Source organism: Thamnophis elegans, chromosome 5 (genome assembly GCF_009769535.1).
Source record: "Thamnophis elegans isolate rThaEle1 chromosome 5, rThaEle1.pri, whole genome shotgun sequence".
In the NCBI taxonomy this organism is placed as follows: domain Eukaryota; kingdom Metazoa; phylum Chordata; class Lepidosauria; order Squamata; family Colubridae; genus Thamnophis; species Thamnophis elegans.
The window spans coordinates 64,758,327-64,782,715 of NC_045545.1; the positions used below are offsets into that span (position 1 = coordinate 64,758,327).

At 38.4% G+C, this 24,389-nt stretch overlaps 1 protein-coding gene across 1 annotated transcript in view; it reads left to right on the forward strand.

Annotated features, from left to right (window-relative positions):
- MMP24 (matrix metallopeptidase 24) overlaps positions 1 to 24,389 on the forward strand; it is a 48,868-nt gene continuing 24,479 nt past the window's right edge. The window contains 3 exon segments of the mRNA XM_032217359.1: positions 1 to 156; positions 17,084 to 17,232; positions 18,792 to 18,908. Coding sequence (XP_032073250.1) covers positions 1 to 156; positions 17,084 to 17,232; positions 18,792 to 18,908 — 422 coding nt within the window.

Below are 24,389 nucleotides of genomic sequence, written 5' to 3' on the forward strand. Positions count from 1 at the left end.
ATGGGCCCCGCTATGGAGCGGAGGCAGCGAGGATGCTGCGGAGCCTCAGCCTGGGGGTGCCGACGCCTGCTGCCCTTTCTCAGCGCCCTGCTTTGCGCTTGTGGAGACACTCGCGTCGGTCCGGTAGGGACAGGGAACAGCGAGTTGCCAGCTATGGTGGGTGCAGTGAGGGACAAATAGAGGAGCAGGGGGCCGCCCGGAGAGGCTTTCCATTGCGGGTGGGGGGGAGCGCAGCCGGAGGTCGCCTCCCCACCCCAAGTGGTCGCCGCCTGGCCCGCGCAAGATGCTCACCAAGCTGAGCTGAAGACAAGGCAGGTTGAGTCATCCCTAGTGATGGGCGATGGAGCCATCCATACCAATTAGCCTTCTCCTGTCTGGGTATCAGGGAGGGGTTGGTGAAGATGTTCCCCCTTTCTCTGCCAGCGTGGCTCTGTCCTTACCTAAATGGAGGTGGGGGGCAGATCATAGTGCCCCAGTTCTTTGGGGGGGGTAGGGCTGCGGTGGTGGCTGTCTTGCTATTTCTCTCTCTGTTATAGGAAGAAAGGAGAGCAAGGGGAGGGGGCGAGAAACAAGAACAGGGAATATTTGGTTGGTTGGGTACCACTGTCCTGAATGGGTTGGACGACTTTTATAGAGAGGCAATGATGCAAAACAGTGGAGGGCTGAGTGACTTTCTCCCAGTAGAAAAGAAGTGGTGATGATTCTGCAGGTCAAGGGAAAGCTCAGGTAATTGAAGCTCAGGGATTCAGGGAAAGTAAAGGCAAATGATTTCATAGACCTATGAACCAGACAAATGGGCTGTACTTAGTGAGGTGGGGTGGGGTGGTAGTTCTGATAGACTGAAAACATTTCCTATCTATCCTTAAGGATATGCTTCCAGTTTTCTGTGAATTGACCTGCCAATAAATCACTGTATCTACATGTTATTGAATGAGTTACTATTGTTTTGTGATAAGCAGTAGAAAAAAGCACAAAAAAGGAAGCCTTCTGATAGATTGATGCTTTTTTATTTGTTTGATCATTATTGATGATGTGCTGATCTTAGTGTGTACTGATATTTCGGAGCTTTTCTGCGAGCTTTGATGGCATTGTGTGAGCCTGCTTCCGTATCAGGCAGACAAAAACATGATGAAAATGCTGCTATTGAAGATATGCAGTGGGAATAGTGTAACATTTATTAGATTATTATCCTGCCTTTATTAGTTTATAAGTTACACAAGGTGGCAAGAATGCATAATGTTCCCTCCCCTCTCCTGTTTTCTCTACTACAACAACCTTGTGAGGTGGGTTGTGCTAAGAGAGAGCACAATTCATCTTATATGCGTAAGATGAGACTAGAATTTAGGGTTCCCTGGTTTCTAGACCAGCACTTTTATCACTACACCAATCTGGCTATTAAGAAATAAAGGAAGAGTTACTAAAGCCATTTGTATCATTTGGAAGTATACATTGATAGCACACGTTTTTAGCATTTTGAAGAGCATGAAGAAGGGTCCAATTCTGTTTATATTCTTGACATTCTTGAATATATTTTAAGGTGGTATAAATTTATGATGGATCCTATAAGTAATAGGAAAAGGTAAACAAAATCCATTTCCTGATTTTATTTGTATCCTGCCCTTATTTATTTTTTTTACTAATAACTCAAGGCAGAGAAGATAACCAATGTACCTTCCTCCCCCTATTTTCCCCACAAAAACAACCCTGTGAAGTTGGTTAGACATTAGAGAAAGTGACTGGCTCAAAGTCATCCAGCTGGCTTTCAGACTTTCATGGGACTTGAACTCATGGTCTCCTGCTTTCCAGCCTGGTGACTTAACTACTATTTCCCTTGGCTCTCGTAACAAACTAAGGAGATAAAACAAGTTACAGAGGAGTGGTGGCTCGGCCAACTAACCTATATATAATTCTTAATGCATGACTACATTCATATGACTGAATCTTCCAATGGAAACTGATGCTATCCCAAAAGTCTTGCAATTTGATGTTCAATAAACTTATTTCAAAACTAAAGTAACTTCCTAAAAACAATTTGAAATAAATATTTGGCAGGAGAAAGGGTCTACTGCTCAAAAAAGATTAATTTTTGGTAGACGTGCAAAGTAATTATTTGGATCACATCTTTTATATTAAATAACAAAAATACATTTTCTGTTAAAATAAGAAACAAATATTGTAGTTATACAATTAGACCACAATTGAGCCCAACATTTCTGTTGCTGAGACATTTGTTAAGTGGGTTTTGACCCATTTTACATCCTTTATCAGTTAAGTGGATCATTGCAGTTGTAAAGTAAGTGAATCTGGCTTCCCCATTGACTTTGCTTGTCAAAAGCTGATCACATGACCCTGGGACAATGCAACCATCATAAATATGAACCAGTTGCCAAGCATCCAAATTTTGATCATGTGACCATGGGGATGCTGCAACAGTCATAAATGTGAAAAATAGTCAAAAGTCGCTTTTTCAGTGCTGTTCTATGGCCAGTAAGTGTTGTAAGTTGAGGACTACCTGTACTTGATTTACTAGAAAAAAATGCTGCTATATACTGATTACAAAATGATTTGTAATGATGCTTTATATATGTGAGGAGAAGAGATAAATGCTATCATTGATGGTTTAGATGTGGCTTCAATATGCTTTTTGAAGTCTTAGTCTTGAAGAAGTCATATTTTGGTCCTTTTAACATAAATGGAGTATATATATTAAGCATAAATAACCTAAGTATACATAGTTCCCAGCTTAATAATGAGTGCTGTTTCCAAGGTTTATCTTTATATCAGATTTGTATGTAAGCCGGAATAGTATTATTGTATAATACTGTATAAGTAGTATTGTGAAATGAATTTGAACCATTTTGCATTTAACTTGAATCATTGGGTGTTTAACTTGAATTTTGCTACAATAACTATCTAACTATGAGAACTCCTTAAAGCAGAACGTTCTTAATCTGGGGACTTGTATAAATAAATTTCTCTGGAAGGAAATAAATGATTTACAAGCATAGAAATTGCTATAGTATGTAGGCGTTTCCAGTAATAGTTTTGAGTGACAACTAACTATATTGACACATTTAACCTCATGCATACAAAAATAAATCTAAACCAGGGGTGTCAAACTCACTTCGTCACAGTGGTGTCACGTGAGGTATCACAATTTCTCCCCCCCACTTTGCTAAACTGGGTGTCAATGTGGCCAGTGCGTGACGCACCCGGCTGATGGGCCGGGGATTTGATCTATATGGTCTGGATATTTGATATGGAGAACTATCAAATGAGGAAGGAAGAAAAACTATATAAATAAATGCTGTATTTTGATTGAAAACTATAGTGGTTATACTCTAAGAATTCTTTTCAGATAGCTGGCAGGACACATTTGAGTGATGCTCTTACACATCCATCAACATTTTAAACATTCGCTATTTAAACTCTAGAAGTAGCTAGTGTTTCTTTAATGCAAGACCTAGATAATTTATTAACATAATTTGATAATATATTGTGGAAGTTTTCTGTGGAACATAATTTAAAGATGGCAATATTTGGATTTATTGGCTCTGGATTACTGAATCCTAGTTTGTAGAACCTTTCTCTACTACTCATCTCTGCCAATTACTCTGCTAGATCTACTCAACATTCAGGTGTAGTCTCATCTCCTATTGTATTAAAGAGATACCATGTTGTAGACTTTTAAGAAAAGCATCAACAATTGAACCAATAGAAATCAGAAGTGAATGCATTGCCTAGGGAACATTAACACAGAAGAGCTTTATAAATGGGATTGTGAGAAGAATTGGTGAATGGGAAAAAGGGGTTGACTTGTTAGAAGAATCATTAAACTGAAACATTAGTTGAATTCATATATAATGCTAAACTAGAATTTTTAAGATTAAGGCTTGTTGAACAAGGTATAATTGATGCATTTACATAATGTAAACTATTGTGGTTAAGTTCACACATCTTGCTAATCTGAAAACAAAGAATTAGGAGTAACTCAAGTCCTTTAGTTAGTCAATAATAGCTTGACGTAATAACTATCTACCTGCAATGAGGTCCAATAAGTAGTTGCCTTCACTAGAAAGAATCTGAGACTATCACTAATTTGAGTGTATTCTTCAGGTTCCAATCTGGGTCAGTCATCAGGACCAGAGGTTTAGTCTTCCGAGCTTTTGGACTCGGATTGGAGCTCATCCTCAGGGAAATTCTGATGAGCTCCAGAATGAGTCCAAAAGCTTAGAAGACTAAACCTTTGGTGACAGACCCAAATTGGATCCTACAACATTTTTCTGGGACCTGTATGTTCACCTTCATTCATGAATGTATTCTTTCCACAATTTTAAATTGGACAGGGTAGAATCCATGTAAGTTGGCATCTTTCTTTTCTTGCCACTAGAAATCTTCAGGTAAGCTCCATAAGTACCTTCAGGAAAATGTTAAGTTCGAATATATCAAAATACATTTTCTATAGGGTAGCTGACTTTGGAACACTTTCTCACAGGAAATTCAACTAGGACCAACTTTGCAAAGCTTTTCACACTTAGTCAAGACGTTTTTATTTAACAAGGCACTTTAAGATGAGGTAATTGCCTCCATCTTCATCATAGTTTGATAGTATTACTACATTTGTCTGTAGTAATAGTTGCATGAAATTCTTTTAGCAATTAGTAGGCCATGCAGTTCTTCAGATTCAGTATCCAAAAGGTACTTTGGAGTTGGGTACACAAGCATAACTCTTGACTGTGACATTGAAAGTTTCTAGGTCATTTTCTGGGATTCCATGGTGGTTTTAAGGTGTTGCAAACAGGTGCTGCATTTGCACTCGTTCAAGCTCGGAACCACTTTTGGGAGATTGAACTGAAGTAGCGTAGAGCCCTAGCAATTGGGCTTTGGTGCTGTTTTTGTATTCGTCTGTTAAGTAGAGATGTATTTATTGTAGACTGAAGCAACAGATCAAAGAACATACATTGAAATTGCTTGTGTACATTAAAATTAAATAGCATGTACCCAGATTCTCCAATTGGCAGACAACTTTTTTTATATTATAATCAATATTTCCTTCTAAAGTAATATACTAGGAGATGTAATTCTAGAGAAGTAATTGACTAGTTGCAATGGGCAATTATTGTTTACTATTTTGAATAAGATCTGTTAATTTTTCTATTGATAACCAGACTAAAACTTTTATTTATTTATTTATTTATATATATATATATATATATATATATATATATATATATATATATATATATATATATATATATATATATATATATATATATATATAAAAAGAGAATGTAAAAGTCATTCTCTGACAGAATGTAAAAGTCACAAAACAAATGTTTCATGCAAAAAGCTTGTTATTGTAGAAAACCTTTATTTTTACTTTAGGCCCTATTACAGATCTATAAACATTTATTGTAATGGAGCAATGCATTTTACATTTCTAGATGCTGTTCACAATTGTTACTTTGAAAAGCATATATTTTTCACTATAGTATCTATGAAGCTGCTGGTATCAAAAGCACCTATCGGATTGGTTCTGTCCAACAGAAAGTTGCATCACAATCCTTCCCACACAGCAACTGGGAATTTGAAGTAATATAATTTTCGGTGAGGATAGATTTTCTGTAAATTGGATAATTATTTTCAGTGACATATCTGTCTGCGATGCTAGCCGAATATCCTATTTCATGGTATTATGCTGGCACAGCAGTCAGTATATTCCAAAGAGACTTGTCTGCTGATGCAGCAAGTATTAGGACTAGCTTGTTAGTCATTGAGGCATACAATCAAAAATGCACTGTGCCCAGAGTTTACATTATAGTTTAATTATTTTAATAACGATAAAACTGAAATGGTTGCAAACCAGTAGAGTATGTCCTGTTCAATGTGCTGATCAGTTCTGCTGCTTTGCGGAAAAAGAAGTGGGGAAATCATTTATACAATACAGATTGAAGGATATAAACTTTAACTTGGGAACTTCTTATGATGATTTTTATATTTGATTTTAATCCATATCTGGCTATGAGAGAGGAAATCTCTGCATCTGATATCACCTCCCTTAGGTACAAAAGTTTTATTCTCTTGATTTTGTGCTCTATAAATGGTAATTATGGTGGTACAGTTTATGAAAAACCTTTAGATGACTAGAATGATGAATGTGAAGGACCTTACTTTAGACATCAGAATTGCTGCTTATACTTTGTAATTGTCACTGCTTAGTTTTTAGAGAGCTATTTAAAGTCTATTCATAGTCTTGTGAGGATTCTAAGTTTTTGACCTTTAAATACCAAACCCATAACACAAATAGATTTACAAATTTGCTTTTGTTTCAAAAACCATTTGCAATCTACGAAAAATGGAGGAAGTTAGGGGTGTTCAAAAATAAACACCAAAGGCACACAAACTAAGGCATTAGCTATAGTTATTCTTATAATGTCTTATAATGTCTAATACAAATGTTATCATCCATGTATGAATGTTTGGTTCATGCATAAGATTTATTATATTATTTCTAACTTTGATCATGATTTTAACCTGATTGCTTCTCTACTTCATAATTATGCTAAAGCATTTATTCAAATAAATAAATAAATAAATAAATAAATAAATAAATAATGACAGTTCTTATTTTAATGATGAAAAATGGAAAGCATCTTTCTAATTACAGTAATGTGATTGCAATTGTCTATAGTTTTACAATAGTTTGGAGTATTTTTAAGAGTCTACAAGTCATTGTTGATTGTCAGTGACTGTCTGGGATAGTCCCAATTTTCTTGGCTAGATTTTTTGAAAGTAAGTTGCTGTTGCCTTCTTCTTCCTAGGGCTAGAGAGACTGGACCAAGGTCACCCACCTCGCTTTGTGCCTAGGGTGGGACTAGAATCCCCAGTCTCCCAGTTTCTAGCCTGGTGCCTTAACAATATCACCAAACTGGCAGTATCTTTTATAGTAGTCCATAAGTTTACAATTCTTCTGCAGCTGCATCTTAGGAGAAAAACCTGAACTCTTTATGTTTATTTTCTTTATAGTAATAATTTAAGTCTTCTTTTGTTCTTCTTTTGTTCCATCTACAGTTCTGGTATTAAGATGACAGCCAATAACAAATATTTTAAACGCAAACATACATACTTGATCATTATAACAGACTATTATTTGATACCAAAGTTCAGTATTAATAAATGAGAATAATTGTTTTTAAATACTTAGCATCCTTGCCTCTACTCCTGTCTTTCCCAAAGGTCACAATAAGCCCTTGATATTGTATTTACTACAAGCAAACTATAATGCTTATCTTAGAATAATATGCTTTTATTATCCTTTGTAAGGACAAATAAAGGCCCTTCTCCATTATTTTTAAATGGACAGGTCACGTATAAGGAAACTTAAGTCATATTCATGACAGGATATTCTATGATGGGGAAATAACCAGTCAGCGGTTTAAAGGACCTTAGAGAGAACAGAGTGTCTTTACATGTGAAAAATACAAACTTTAACCTTATAAGGCAAAAGCATATATTAAACCAAGGGGAAATGGACACATTGTCTCATCCATAACTATCTTATTGCTAGCTTTGGTTCTTATAGGACTGATCCAACAATTGTTGCTGAATAAATATTTATCTTTATTGGTTGGTCTCCTCTACAGCTTAGCCCTGACTTAACTACAGTAATTGGGACTGGAATTTCCATTGCTCAGCAGTGCAGTCATAAAGAGCAATGTCATGTGATCCCAGCACTCCTGCTGATGTTGTTAAGCAAGGATCGCAGATTCTTAAGCAAGTCCAAAATAGCTTGACAGCAGGCAAATAAATGGCTGCTGCTGGGTCAGGGAGGGTGTGTAGGTTAAGCATGCTTAAGCATGGCAGAGCTGGAGGTGGCTACTGCCAGATAGAGAAAGGAGGGGTAGCCATTGATGTGAAGCAAAGTGCTGTATAAGCGCAGCTGGGCTTGATGGTGGTGGGGGTAGCTGCTGCTGGGCAGGGGAGGTATGTGGATAGCCAGGAGGAACTGTGTGACCATGGCAGGACCAAATGCAAGCAACGTCTTGAAGCAATTTGAAGCCTTTCCCCATTGATTTTGCTTGTAGGAAGCCAACAGGGAAAGTCACAAATGGCACTCACATGCCTGCAGGACATTGTGACTCTTTTTAAGTATGAGCTTGTTGCCAAGCTCCCAGAACACAATCACATGATCGCAGGGGTGCTGGGACTGCCAGAACTTTGAGGACCGGTCATTAAGTACCACTCATTCAGTGTTGTCATAACTTAGAATGGTCACTGAATGAGGGGCTCATTAAACAAGGATTACCTGTATTCATTGGGCACGGAATTAGTATTCCACAACATGGTATTAGGAGTGGAATCAGAAGTGTTAGTTAATAAATTGTTGGGTAATAGGATCTGATGATTGATTATACTCTTAATCACCTTTCCCTCATTGATTCCCTTGTCTTTTCCTACTTCAGTAAAGAGTATTCTGTAAAGAAGCTGAGTGCCTGAGGTTCAGAGACTCTTTCCCAAATCAGTCAGAGAAACTCATAGGAGCAATGGATCACCTCAGTCTGTACTCCTTCCAGCAAAATAAGGTCATGTGACAATAGATTTTCAGTGGAGCCCAGTCCAATGTATGCAAAATACAGCAAATCATGCAATCATTAAGAAAATCTGGCTTCACTGACTTTGTTGGAGAAGATCATGAATGGTGATCAAGTGACTTTGGGACACGGCAACTGTCATCAATACATGCTGGTTGCCAAGCATCTAAAGCATTTAGATCACTTGACCATGGGGACACTGCAGTGATTGGAAGTATAAGAATTAGTCATAAGTCACTTTTTTCAGTGCTCTCATGATAAATGGTCATTAAATGAATGGCCATAAGTCAAAGACTACCTGTATCCAAGAGTATTACAAACAAGCCTTTAAAAGCATTTGAATGACATTCTGGCATTCCAGAACCATTATAAATGATCACACACTCTATTATGGCTGCCTTCGTAAATGGTCTCTTAGTTGGTAAACGTTTCCACTGACACTAAATTGATGAAAGCTAGTTGGGAAAGCTGAATTCATAATGGGTGCTGCTATTTGTTGTGTTAGAAAATTGGGAATCGAGAAGAAAAATGATAAAGAATATTTTGTAGCACTCCAAACCATGTCGTCCCTATAACAAATGAGAAGTCCTCAGTCTAACCATCGTGTTCAAAAATTTCCCCACGTGCCAGAGGGTGGGGTGCAGTGATTTCTGCTTCTGTCTTGGAGACTGGCAGTCCTATTGTTCAAAGTAACAAGCTTGTGTTGGATGGAAAAGTGGGACACCAAAAAGCCCAGGGCTCTTAGAATTTTATCCAGCCTCCTCAAATGGTGTTGCCTTCCAGCCTCAGCAGTCTATGGTGCGGTTGGGATTTGTCATAGGAGACCTTTGTTTCCTCTTTGGCTTCTTGATTTTTCTGCCTCTGTCTCCCTTCTCCTTTTAGGGGATGCTGCCTTGCTTGTTTCTTCACTCTCAGCCATTCCTGTTGTGATACTACAATATAGTAATTGCTGCTATTGGCATTGGGAGTCCTTCCACGTGTCATCAGGCTAGCAGCCTGGTGACTATTGTAATTAGACTTTGTCTAAGGAACAGGCTTTGTTTTGGGTACTGATTTCCCTGTAAATTTATTGGAAAAGGATTTGCTTTGTTGTATTGGGAATGGATTTGCTTTGTAAGCTTGGAGCATTGGTGGGTTTTTGTACCAGAAAGGCTTGTATTTGCAGTCTCAGAGGAGCACCTTAATTCAGATCTTGCTCTGATCTCTATCCTGGCTTCCCTTCCATTTTTTTTTTAATCCCCTGATTTCCCCTGATATATGTTCTTTTTTTGGCTTGGTTGGATTTTGATGTCCCTGGATTTTTAGATCTTGCTTTTGAAGTTCGACTCTTCCAGTCTATTTTTTGAACAGATGCTTCTTTGCTTTGGATTGAGGACATAGTCAAGTATTTTGTCAGTTGAAATAAGCATTGCTTCCATCCCTGAAATTGGGCTCCCTGATTATGCTTTATCTTTTATCCTGTTTAGCCATGAATATGTGATACAGTTTCTGGTGTCTTTGTTTATCCTTATGGTGACTATCTTTACCCAGTGATGTACTACCGGTATATTTATCCATATAATGCCATAATCGCTGCTGTCTCTCCACCCCATCTTTGTGCTGTGACCCTTTTAATGGACAAATTCTTTGAACTTCTTAGGGCCGTGATGGCAAACCTATGGCATGCGGGCCCAAAGTGGCACATGGCACTATTTTGCCTGGCACACGTGGCGTCACCTGTTCCTCTTCTGGGTTTGTGGCACATATGCATGTGTGACAATCAGCTTGCCTTCATGCGTGTGGCAGTCCTGGAAATCAGCGGCATGGTCATCGGCCAGCTGATCGTCGTGCGTGCATGCGTACCAGTAACTGGAAGACTAGGTACGCATGCATACGCCGGAAACCGAAAGTTCATTTCCCGGCACACACATGTGCACACATGCCCCCATTGCAGCTCCTCTTCCAGATGGGCGGGTGACGAGCCTGTGTGCATGCTTTTCGGCACTTGATGCTGAAAAGGTTCACTATCACTGTCTTAGGGGATCTGCCTAACCATGTAGGCTTCCCCCTGTAGTGGTAGGCTTCTGTCTGATCACCTACTCTTGCCCTTGTCTCCCCAAATAGCTGAACAAATTGGAAATAGCACTCCTAAGCTCTCCCATGGTTACTGTTATTAATTCTTTGTCACAAGATCCCACCTTCCATTTACATCCTTGACTTACAATTATTCATTTAGTGACTATACAAAGTTATAATAGCACTAAAAAAAGTGAATGGTGACATTTTTTCACACTTACTAGTTGTCTCATCCTGTGGTCCTATGATCAAAATTTGGACATTTGGCAATTGGCATGTATGTATGATGGTTGCAATGTCCCAAGGTCAGGTGTTCACCTTTGTGACTTTTTGAAGTGGTAAGGAAACTCAGAAGCCAGATTGACTTAACAACTAATTGTTAAGTGTTATTAATTTAACAACTGCATTGATTCACTTGACAACTGTGGCATGTAAAGTCGTAAAATGGAGCAAACTCATTTAACAACTGTCTGGCTTAGCAATAGAAATGTTGGGCTCAACTGTGATCATAAGTTGAGGACTACCTGTACCCTATCTCCTGTTGAAAGTTTTTCCACTCATGATTGTTTTCTTTTATTGCTTATGAACTTCTTTCTCACCCTGATATTCAGTAAAACCCCACTGCAAATGCTGATTTTAAATTTTATACTTATGTCACTTCTTGCCCTACTCCCCCTGGGAAACAGGATGCTGGATATGGGGGGTATTCCTTTTGAATGTGTTAAATTAAGTTCTTTGCTTCCCTTTGTTTCTGGTCAAGTTAGTGAGTTACATGCTGTGACTTAAGCTTGTTTTTTAACCTCTAGTTCCTCTTATTAATATTTATACAGACAGCTATTATTGTTTTGAAACTACATCACTATGGCCATCTTTTCCAAAACCATGGGTTTCTCACATCCTCTGGTTCTTTGATTCAGAGTGCTGATTTGTTTCCATTTTACTTAGGCCATTCTTCCCTCTGCTGCTACTGCTGCTGTATTAAAATAAAAGGCCACTCTCAGTGGCAATGAACTTGCTGATTCTTGTCTTAAATATACTGGTCTCCTGTGGTTTCTATACAGAGTACATTCCAACTTCTTTTGCTGTCTGCTAAAAAAACTAGACCTAGCTTGGAAGAACTAGATGCAAACAGCATATTTTCCTATCCCCTGTAGAGCTCTTCAGGCTCCAGATGGTCTCCTGGCCTAGGTGTGTCAGACCAGTGGCCCGCGGGCTGGATGTGTTACAAGTAGGCCACGCCCATCCTAGCTCCACGAAGGCAAAAAACGTTGCGATACATCACTTGACATCAACGTGATGCAGCGAGTTTGAAATCCATATAAGATGATTCCTCACATTGGTCTACTTCTCCATTTAAGCTTATGCAGAACATACATTTCGTTAATATAATGTAGTGGCATTGTTACAATACTGGCAAAAGGATTTCAGTTTGATTGGTGATTGATGGTGTTTGTAAGTTAAAGAGTTCTGGCTTTTTGGAACAAATTAATGGGGGACTGGCTACAAATAACTAAAGTAGACTGATGCTCTTTTCTTTGCCCTAATATTCATTGACAGTTTTTAGATATTCTTGTAATTGTATCTACATTTATCTGTAGAAGTTCGATGTTCTAGGTCAGGGGTGTCAAACTCGATTTCATCAGGGTTGTGTTTGGCTTTGGGGGGGCCAGGGTGGGTATGGCCAGCTCAACATCACTTGTGTCGGGGGTACCTGTGGTAGCTTGAGTGCTCAGCCAGAAAAAAAGGCTCCCGAGTTCCATTTTCTGCTGCAGCAGCCTCCTGCAACCCTCTGCTATTGAAAACAGAGCTCAGGAGGGCTGCCCGCAGCCCTTCAGACCTCCATTTTCACTGGCACAGGTACCACAGGCTATTTCCAGGGTGGCCCTGTGGGCCAGATCTAAACACTCCATGGACCGGATCTGGCCCCCTGGCGTTGAGTTTGATGCCCCTGTTCTAGGTAATTACCTCACTATTCCCTTATCTTCCTCTATAGGAAGATATACAACTATCTCAGTGGGTATAGGAGGAATTGGTATCCGTGATGCTTTTGTTCATGAACTACATTAATCAAACTTCAATGTGTGATGTTATTTATTCATTCTTTAAGACATATGAATTTGTAATAGTCAGTGACAAAAAATCCAAAAATCCAAAACGAGGTAGATATTTTTTCATAGAACTCTACTGTACTGGACATTTAACATTTCCCCCTGAAACCTTAGAAATCTTGAATTTATTAACTAAGCAATGACTGAAATATTTTGCTTAATATTTTGCTACTGCAATGCGCTCTACATGGGGCAGCCCTTGAAGAGCATTCCGAGACTTCAACTCGTCCAGAATGCAGCCACGCAAGCGATTGTGGGTGTACCTCGATACACCCACATTACACCCATCCTCCACGAGCTGCACTGGCTTCCGACCGGTCTCCGGATACGCTTCAAGGTGCTAGTTATTACTTATAAAGCCCTTCATGCTATTGGACCTGGGTACTTGAGAGACCGCCTGCTGCCAATTACGTCCCAAAGACCCATTAGATCGCACAGGGTTGGCCTCCTCCGGGTTCCGTCTACTAGCCAATGCCATCTGGCTATGACCCGGGGGAGGGCCTTCTCTGTGGCAGCTCCGGCCCTTTGGAACGAACTCCCCGCAGAGATTCGGACCCTCACCTCTCTCCAGGCCTTCCGAAAAGCCGTTAAAACCTGGCTGTGTCGGCAGGCCTGGGGTTGATGAGCTCCCTTCCACTCTCGACTTGTGTGGTTGTTGGCTATTTTAAATGCTTGTCTTGTACTTGTGTGTTCCCTTTCCCGTTTGAGTTGTTCGCCGCCCTGAGTCCCGTAGGGAATAGGGCGGCATATAAATAAAACAAATCTCAATCTCAATCTCAATCTTAAAATTGGATTACTTAGTTTTTATTCCAGGACGATTAAAAACACAAGAGTATGAAATCTTAAGTTTTACTTATAATGAGTAATTGTTTCATTATTGTCAATTATTTAGGGAATTTGTATTATTTATTGAAGACCAGTTGAATCTGATGGCAAAGCGAGAGATATTAGAATCTGTATCTTTTCTCCAGCTACAGCTAAGAATTTTTTTAATAATTGAAAGGACTACTTTTGCTGTCGCCTTTGTAATTTCATTTTAAGTATATCTTTTTTTCTTAGCAGGTATATCAAAGCATGGATATTAGACACAATAGCCAAAACCCAGATATTCTTGATAAAACCATGACAATTGTGATCTCCCTAGTCAGTTCTTTTTTTTATTATTCTTTTGGCCCAAATTGAGGCCAAAGAAGCTACAATATGAAGCAAAACAGCTCATCTCTAGATTTTTTTTTTAATTTCAGTCCTTCAATTGCTGAAAGCTCTGGGTTGCAAAAATGACTAGAGTTTGAAGTTTTTGCATCTCTTTGCTGCTGTCTGGTGATATCTGGAGTTTACACTCAGATCTGGTAACTAGTATACAAAAGAATTATTTTTGAAGTTACATATGCATCACCTCATTTGGTTAAGTCTATAAGGGTTATTTTGCTTTTTTTTGTTATACATTCTAATAAGGGTCATAAGTGTATTATCATATGGTGTCATGGTGTAGTTTAAAATGTTATTTTCAAATCTAAGTAAAAATAGTGCAATATCCCTTAACTTGACATGTGATTAATCAGGACAGATTTTCTCCTCCTATGAGTGTATCTGCTTGCTACTAAGAGGCAGGTAAGGAAGTATATAAGCAGGCCATTGATAAAATCCCTTAGTGTTTACTGAGAAATATGTTGAATTTATTTAAGTTGTGGTCTTTCTCAATGCTTGACAGATCTTCAACCAATCCAACAAAAGGGTTTGCAACTACTGCATATTTTATGCTGGTGATGCTTTTGATAGAATACCTAGGTAATGATATCAATTAATTAAAATTGCAAAGTTCTCACACCAGGTTGATGCAGTCAAAATGGCATCATTCATGTATAAGTAGAAGATATCATCAAACTTGAGAAATCCCCAAGATTTTCAAAAACATAAAAAAGTGTTGTTGGAGAAAGGGATAGAGAAAATTTGGATTGGTGCAAAAGTTTCAGAATCTTCCCAGTGTGGAATAGATATGATCAATGGTCATGGCACACTATTGGCATTGCTGGTGCATAGGAAATGATAGAAATTTGGGAGGAATAGAATGGGCTGTCACATGCCAAAAGTGGGGGGGGGGGATCATGCGTGGGTGTGCCACACCCATAATCTTTGGGCACGACCCCAGTGTGCATGCGCACATGACCAGATGTCCCCCCCATTTTTGGTGTGCTTTTTTTGCCCTCCCCAGGCTCCAGAGGCTTTATAGGAGCCTGGGGAGGATGAAAACAGCTTCTCCTGCCCCCCTCCCCGGAGGCCCTCTGGAGGCTTCAGGAGCTTCCCTGAAGCCTCCGGAGCGTGAAAAACTGGCCCTACGGACAAACTGGACATTCAGGAATGGACTTCCAGTTTGCTCTTAGGGCCGGTTTTAGCCCTGTGGTATGTTCAGGAGCCCTCAGTAGGCTTCCCTGAAGGCTCCGGAGGGCAAAAAACGGCACTACGAGCAATCCTGAAGCCTCCAGAGGGCAAAAAATGGCCTCAAATGAAGGTATGCATGCGCGCTGGCCAGCTGACAGGGCAAGCTTCACATACCCCGACAAACGGCTCCACGTGCCACCTGTGTCACGTGTGCTATAGGTTTGCCATCATGGGTATAGGTGGTTGGATGAAAGAAACAAAGATTAAGGAAAGAATCTAATAAAGTCAAAAATTACAAGTTAAGGAGGATTGTCATATGTATACCTACCAGAGGTGGGTTCCTACCAGTTCGCACCTATTCGGTAGAACCGGTTTGTCAAATCTACCGAACCAATTAGAAGAGGTTCCACCAGTGGACCCGGAAAGCAGGCCACACCTACAGAAGAGGTTCCAAATTTTTTTGAAACCGACCACTGATACCTACTCAAGAGAAATTAAATTTATCAGAGGTAATAAGCCAATATATTAGATAGAAAAGCAAAAGATAACAAAATAAGAGGGTTAAAAATGGTGAAACTTAAGTGAGACATATTAGAAGGGGAAATAACATAAAGAGAATTGTACCTATTTGAAACTGCTGTAAGAAGGAACACGAAGTTCCAATGTATTGTGTAAATGTAGTTTATGTCTAAGTTTTTTGTATTTGTATGTTTGGGGAAAAAAAGAATGGGCTGTCTTCCATCCCTGGAATCTTGGATGATCCACATTCAACAATGCTGGGTTATAGTTGCCGTTTCTTCTGTACTATTACCAGTTTTGAATGATTGAAGTCATACACTTGACCAGACTATGACCATATTATAAAATAGGAGGGGGGGTATAAAATGCAGATGGGGTGAATTTAAGAGAATATAAGTGCATTAGTGGGAAAATTAAATTTATCTGCTTACATATATTATCCTCCTACCTCCCTTTATCCAGGCACTTGTTGAACCTGGGCTTTCTGAGAGTGGGGGAGGGAGAGAGAGAGAGAGCAATTTGGGAGATATCTGTAGGGAGATATGGTCACTATAGCACAGGACAGGGAAAAATTAAGTGTCCCTCACTCATCTACAAGCTTTCCTTTAAAAAAAAACATTCCTTAGCAATATTTGCAGAAGTAGTTTGCTATTGCCTTATTCCTAGAGCTGAGACAGGAGCTGGCTCAGAATCATCCAGCTAGTTGTGATGCTTGAACAAGAGTTCCAGATAGGAATAGAGCTCACAGTCAACTGGTTTCTAGCTAAGTATCCTTAATTGCGATATCAGTGTTTCTCAACTTTAGCAACTGTAAGTTGTCTGAACTTTAATACCCAGAATTCATCAGTCAACAATTCTGGAAGTTGAAATCCATCTATCTTAAAATTGCCAAGGTTGAGAAACACTGCACTATATCAAATTGGCTCTTGAATATAGTCTTAAAAAATCTTAAATATTCATATTTCAATCCATTGTTTCCATTTTTGTCACATCTTTGGTCATATCATACCTTTGGTTTGATCCAGTAGGCCTTCTTAGTGCTTAGTGCTTCTTAGCCAAACCACAGTATAGAAGCCACAATATGTGAAATGATCTCTTAGGAGACTTTATATTTGGACAAATGGACAAACTGAATCTGTAGTTAGTCATATTTTTATGCATAAAATAAGCATAGCAACTGAACTGAGAATTGTTTTTCTGATAAAATATCTCAATTTGCACACACATCCAGAAAGTTAACACCTGTAAATTTGATAGGACAACATTGCCTTTTGCAATTATTCTTGTTGTCCTATGGTTATCCTCATATATTAAAAAGAGCAAGAAAGGTGAATTCATGTTTCAACTAAAAATGAAACAAGCCAATTTTATATATCTACGGTTAAATTAGGCTGTGTTTTAAATCTGGGTTTCCTTTCTCTTATTTTTCAGAGTTGGTTAAAAACCTATGGTTATCTGCTTCCATCTGATACAAGAATGTCTGCTCTGCTCTCAGGAAAAGTTATGCAGTCTGCAGTCACCACTATGCAGCAGTTTTATGGCATCCCTGTAACAGGAGTGTTGGATCACACCACTATTGAGTAAGAATGATTTTTGCAGATACTGGAAAATAATGTTCTTGCCCAGACCATTATCTGTAGCATCATGAAACTTTAAAATGTGAGCCTAATAAATTAGCTTGGCATATACATATTCTCTAAGAATGAATATGATCTGAAATCTGAGTCAGATTGCCAACCGAGCCTCTTTCATCACTTAGATCAACATTCTCAACCTTGGGAATTTTAAGATGAGTGGACTTCAGCTCCCAGAGTTCTCAGAATAGGCAGAGTTAATTAACTTTCACATCTCAAAGAATTCATCCAAGGATTTGTACTGATTTAACAGTTGGTTTAGCAGATACTGCATAGGTCATCAGGTAAAATGGCAATAGAAATGATATATTGTATGTAATGGCGCTACCTGGATGACCATTCATAGGTTTTAAATGTTATGGTATATGTGTACAGGTATTACGGTGTTATACTATAGTCATTCTATATAAAAGTAGTCCTTGCTTAGTGACCTTAATTGGGACCAGCAACTTCATTACTAAGTGAAGTAGTCATTAAGCAAAACATCACACAACAGCCCCGCTTAGCAACAGCAGTTCCAACAATCCCGGTTGTAGTCCTTAAGGAAGATACTAGATACAACTTGCATCCTCCTGCTGGCTTCTTCTACTGACTTCCTTATCCAAAGCAAACTGGGAAGGTCCCAAATGGCAATCATGACTGTAAGGTGCTGCAACTCTTACAAATGCATGACAGTTGCTGAATGCCTGAATTGTAATTTTGTGACTGCAGGGACACTGTGACTGTTATAAGTGTGCATGTAAATCGCTTTTTTTTAAGCACCATCATGACTTTGAGCAGTCACAAAACAAAAAATCATTGAGCAAGGATTATCTGTACATAGAACTATGTGCATGGAACCTGGTTTGCACAGGTCTTTTTTTTTCATTTCCAGCTTCCAGTAGTACAAAGGTAATTTTGTGATTCCTAAGTGAATTGATGTTGTCAGCACAAATAAGGCTTTTACTGTGCAATCCACAATCTCGATTTTTTTTTAAGAGAACCCGGTTTCCATTACTTTCTATTACAACTTTCCTATTTTTCCCATAGTTTCATCCACTGAAAATCCATTATGAAGAGAAAACCCATTGTGGACCCACTGCTTATCCATCTGAAAGTATTATAAAATTATAAATTTAATAATTATATACAATGAAGCAAAGCTCTCTACTGCCATACATGGTTGAAGTTCCAGAGATGGAATTTTTCACTTTCTTTTTGAAGGGAGAAATCTGGAGCATAGTTGATACCTTGTAGTCTGCTCCAAACTAACTAACGCCAAAGCTCAAACTTACTTCTCTAACCTACTTCAAAATTGCCATTTTAATCTATTTTGGTACACCTTCTCTAGACTGGCTAGAACTTTAGTCTCAGCCCTTACTTTGACCAACAGGTAGGCAGGCATGCATATCCAAATTGATTGGCGATCTATTTTCAACTATACCGACCAACCAGGCTGAAATGGCTCAAAGCCTCATTTTTGTAGCATACTTTCCTGACTCATAAGGAATCTTTTTACTTTCTAGATGGATGAAGAAACCTCGCTGTGGTGTTCCTGATCATCCCCATCTAAGCCATAGACGAAGGATTAAGCGATATGCACTTACTGGACAAAAATGGAGGCAGAAGCATATTACCTACAGGTATAATCCAATTTATTAAAAACTTATACTTTAAATATAAATAGGGCCACTAGTCTTGTAATTAGTTCATATTCTTTGCTCAAGGGGCAACTTGACAAGGAATTCTCTCTAGGAAATATATAGTTCCAATACATCTGGAAACTTAGACATTTTTGAGTATAATTTTTTTATAGCATGTGATTTCCTGTGAGTTTGTTTATGGATGTAAAACTTCAGTTTGGGGACATAGCCTTTTCAAAAAGTGCATTTTTAAAAGCTTTAGTTTTTCTAGATTTAGCTTTCATTAAAAGAACGTTTCAGATATTCTTCTACATAGAGATTAGTGTTACTTGGAGTCTTTTTAGAAGTTTAATTAAAATCAATATATAAATACCTTAATTAAAAGTTAAACATGTAAGAAAAAAGGAAGAATATAAAATAAATGTATATTCATATGAATCTCATTTCATTTGCCTATTTTACTATGTCTGTTTCATGGCTTTTGAAGTAATTAGTCAAGTTGTTTGCTTGCTATACAAGGGAGAGCAAAAATATCAGTTAAATACTATGATGGGTGAATTTATACATTGTATGTTCATTTAGACCATGTGAATTCAATGCAAATTGTTGCTGCCTTTTCTCATACAATTATAGTTTGAGACAGGCAACTACCTAGCTAATGTCCCAATTGCTACTGAATGATTGTGTCTTTCTCCCTTTCCTTTTCCTTCACTTTCCTTCTTTCTAGATGGATTCTATAACTACTAGATAGAACTGACTTAAAAGAATTAAGGTCAAAGATTCCTGAATTGCTAAAAGTCAGGTTAGATGTTTCAAATTTTAAAAATAATAAAGTTTTAAGGATTAGAAATGAAGATGTAAAGAATAAAAGACAGAAATACAATTAGAGAAAAATCTTATGGATCACCCACTCTAATGTATTTAACTGATTAGGAGAAACTGTTGACCTTTAAAATTCTACATAGTATAGATCTAAGTATTTGAAAGACTGTTCTGATATATGTGCCTGTGTTATATCTTATGATGTGTATGTGTGTGTGTGTATGTATGAGAGAGAGGGGGGAGGGAGGGAGAATGAGAATATTAAGGGTTGTCCTCTGAGCAACTTTCAACTAATTTTGTTGGCCCTTGTTTTAAAGTAAGCTTCAAAATGGTTTTATTTTATTTACTTTTTAAATGAAAGCTTTTACAGAATTCATTGATCCTTTTGCTTTTTTGGTCAAAGATTTTATGTTGTTATTCATTTAGTTAACAAGCTTACTGTATTTAAATGACCCGATTATACATTTTTAATTGAAGTTGTGTGACTCCTACTGTAAGTTGATTTGAGAATAGTAGTCTTGAAAATATTTTAAATTCACTATGGTAAAGAAAATTTCCCTCACAAATTGGTTTTCAACATGGGTTTTGTGAAATTTTGCAAGTTGCATAAAAGATAGAAAGTACATGTTTAGGACACAATGGTAGATATCTTTATAGCTTACTTAATATAAGATTTTTTAAAAAGTTGTTCGATGTTGGAAATAAAAGTGAGTAAGCTATATGAATATTCAGTTATTATTCAGTCATCTACTGTTGAAAAAAGATTGATTTTGTAACATATATCATGATATGCGTTGTTGTCATAATTAGTAAAAGCTTGAAGATCAGGTTTGATCAACTGATTTTGTTCAAAAGACAATGTCACAATGTGACTCCTTTTCTTTTTAAAGCTCTTTAATCTGTTATTTTTGCTATCTTTGATTTAGTGTCTGACATGTTATTCTTTCTAAATATAACTCAAAGGTCGCTGTTTTCTCTTAATTTATTCTAGATTTGCAAGTTAAACTGATTACAGTACCAGGTCTCCTTCAGGAAAAATGCTACACATCAGTCTATCTCAGTGTTGGTGAACCTTCTTGGCACCAAGTGCCAAAATGGGAGCGCATGCGGGCAGGGAGTGCTGGAAACCAGAAGAGCAGCTCCCCAGTGCGCACACATGGGAGCGCCAAAAACCGGAAGACTCACCTGGCGCGCATGTGCATGTGAGGAGCTGCTCTTCTGGTTTCCAGCGCTCCCGTGTGTGCTAAGACCAGCTGGCCAGCACGCATGTGCACACTGGAACCCAAAAGAGCAATAGGCAATGGCTGGCGTGCCCAGAGAGATGGTTCTGCATGCCACTTCTAGCATGCATGTCATAGGTTCTCCTTCACTAGTCTATCTAAACCAGGGGTGGGCAACTATGTTCTTTACAACCTGTGGACTTCAACTCCCAGAATTTCTGAGCAAGCATGGCTGTATCAAGAATTCTGGGAGTCCACATAAAGGGACCATAGTTGCCCACCTCTGATCTAAATCAATGTTCCTCAACCTCAGCATGCTAGCTGGGGAATTCTGGGAATTTAAGTCCACACAGCTTGAAATTGCTGAGGTTGAGGAACACTGATCTTAATGATGAATGTTAATAAATGGCTATATATTTTTAATCCCAAAATATATAACAAAGACAGAATTTCCCCCCCAGTATTACCTTAGATTTAACTGAGATTAACCAATCCCATTAGTGCTAGGAGTGAGCGATCTTCTGAGTGTATGAAATTAGTGTATGAAGTTTTCTGTTGAAGCTGGAAAACATTCATGAAAATACTACAGATTATCAAAGGGCTGAAGTAGCTATCCAATGAGGACAATTTTAAACTTCACACTTTATGACAATTTATGTGAGACCAAGATAAAGGCATATGCTATTAAGTGTGTGTGTGTGTGTGTGTGTGTGTGTGTGTGTGTGTGTGTAGGTCTCTAGTTATTCGGGTTTTCTCCCGCGTAAAATTGGAGATGTCTTGGCGACGTTTCGACGAAGTCTCATTCGTCATCTTGAGGCTTCTTCAGGCTTGGTGCTTCCAGGAGCAATGTGAGATCTCGGCTGTTTCTTCCTTTCCCCCCTGCCAGTGGGGGTTTGAACTGATTGGGTGGGAGCTTGGCTGTGTCCTGATTGGGTGGAGGTGTGTCCTGATTGGGTAGAGGTGTGTTCTGATTGGTTGGGGGTTTGTGTTTCATGTAAGGATAGGAGGGGTTTAAAGAGGCTAATTGTGCATTTGCAGTCTGGCTTCTGGTCCTTGGTCATGCCTCCTCATCAGTGTGTGTTTTTGTCTGTTTTCTTTGTGGATGTTTGGTGGTGATATTCTGTATGGCTCTTGTGAGTGTGGGCCTGGTGTCATTCATCATGTTCGGGACTCGTTTATCAATAAGGGCAGGCTTCCAAATGGCTGGCAGGCGGGAGGTATCGTCCCGCCTGTTCATGCTGTGTGGGCGTTTTTCTATTTCTCCGATTATTCGGTTCTTGAACTGTTCAGCCTTGGCGATAGTTCTAGTCTTATTAAAATCAATTTTATGCCCTGTGGCTCCTGGAAGCACCAAGCCTGAAGAAGCCTGAAGATGACGAATGAGACTTCGTCAAAACGTCGCCAAGACATCTCCAATTTTACGCGGGAGAAAACCCGAATAACTAGAGACCTACATACTAACACCCGCGAAAACCTCAGAAAACATATATACGTACGTACGTACGTACGTACATACATACATACATACATACATACATACATACATACATATATATATATAAATAGCTAAGAAGCCTCCCTCCATGGGAACCAGTCACTCGCAAGCAAGAAAGAGCCATTATGTAAACATACTATAATCCCTTGCCTTCAAGGGCCCTCAGCACCACTTGAAGTCTGTTCATTCATTCAGAAGAAGAAAAGTATTGGGTTAAAGCCTCGAAAATATAAAGAAGTCCCAAACATCTTTGTACTGCAGTGCACAATCAGTTATTGTGAGGGTGGCATCCCGCTTGTCTGCAATAAAGATTCAGATTTAGTCAAGCAGCATCCACTCAAAAGGAAGGGTGGAGAGATCAGTGATTTGCTGTCAAACCTGTAAATGTTCAAATTTAGGACTGTGCAGCTGAACTGGTTGGATATTCAGAAAAGACAAGATGAAATGTTTCCTTTTGCCTAGTTAAGGTTGCCAATTTAGACAGTTTTAAAAGTATTTGGGAAAACAGCATAGAGTACTGTTGTTCAGTTCATAATTCAATGGACATAGTATCACCATATTTATTTATTATTACTTCATTTTTTTGGCCTTTTATCAATATCAGTGTTATCAGTAGCTAGGCACTTTGTCTTTTGTCAGTCTCTTTTCTGATTGCTTTAAAGTATCAGGTGTTTCTCCAGCTTTTATATTTCCAAAATATTTAAGGTTTAGCTTCATAGTTAGTTCTTCCAGTGAAGGATCTGCAGTTATATCTGCTATAACTGAACCATTTGTTGTTCTTCAGGTCCAAGATATTCTATAGCATTACAATTCAAAGGTATCCTTTTGATTTTTCAACCTTTCTGACAATTCAGCTTTCACAGTCATTTGTAATAACTAAGAAAAACATAGATCTGATAATACATGCTTTGTTTGTCATTGGGTTCTATTTTCATTTGTCTAGGCTTATTGTAGCCTTCTTCCAAGTAGCAGATGTCTTGTTTCTTTCATCATCCCTGTGAAATTTTGAGCATAGGAAGATGAAATCTGTTACTGTTTTAACTACTGCTTATCCTTTTCTTCTTTCTCCCCCTTTTTCTATTTGCATTGAATTCACATTGATTAGTGACATAATATTTATATAATGTGTATGTATATTAAGCATCAGAGTTTTGCATTCTCTTCTTTCACTTTAACCTTCAACAAGAGATTCCTTAAGCCTTCCTCATGTCTATTAGCATCAGTATATTTAAGGCTGTTATTTCTCCTTGCAATATTAATGCTAAATTCCATTAGTTCTAGTCCAGCATGTATTGTGCATATAACTTAATTAAACAAGGTGACACTATAAAACTGTAGCAATCCTTCCCCAATTGTGAATAATTTAGTTGCCTCATATTCTATTCTAATTGTTGCTTCCTGATTATCATGCAAATCATTCAGTAGATCAATGGGATTGGTACATCCATATGTTTTAGGACTATCCATTATGATCCCCCTCCATATACTCAATAAAGCAAAAATTAGCATATTTTAAGAATTTTCTTTTCTTTTCCATTTTTCATCAGATGTTAGCAATGTGGATGCTCCTGCCTCTTTTAAATTAGGCTTATACATCTTGTTGAAATATCAATTGCAAAATCAATATCATTGCCTTACAGGCAAGGGAGAAAGCCATACTATGGTAGTTAAGTAGCTTGAGCTTCCTTTGCACTTTAAAAAAATTGGAATAAAAATAGCAAAAATACTGCCTCACAACCCTCTCTAAGCAGTTTACAGAATCAGCATCTTGCCCTCAAAAATCTGGGTCCTCATTTTACCTACCTCGAAAGGTAGGAAGGCCGAGTCAACCTTGAGCCTGGTGAGATTCGATCTGCCAAACTGCTGGCAGCCAGTGATCAGCAGAAGTAGCCTGCAATACTGCACTCTAACCACTGCACCTCCGCGGCTCTTGGATTATTTCTA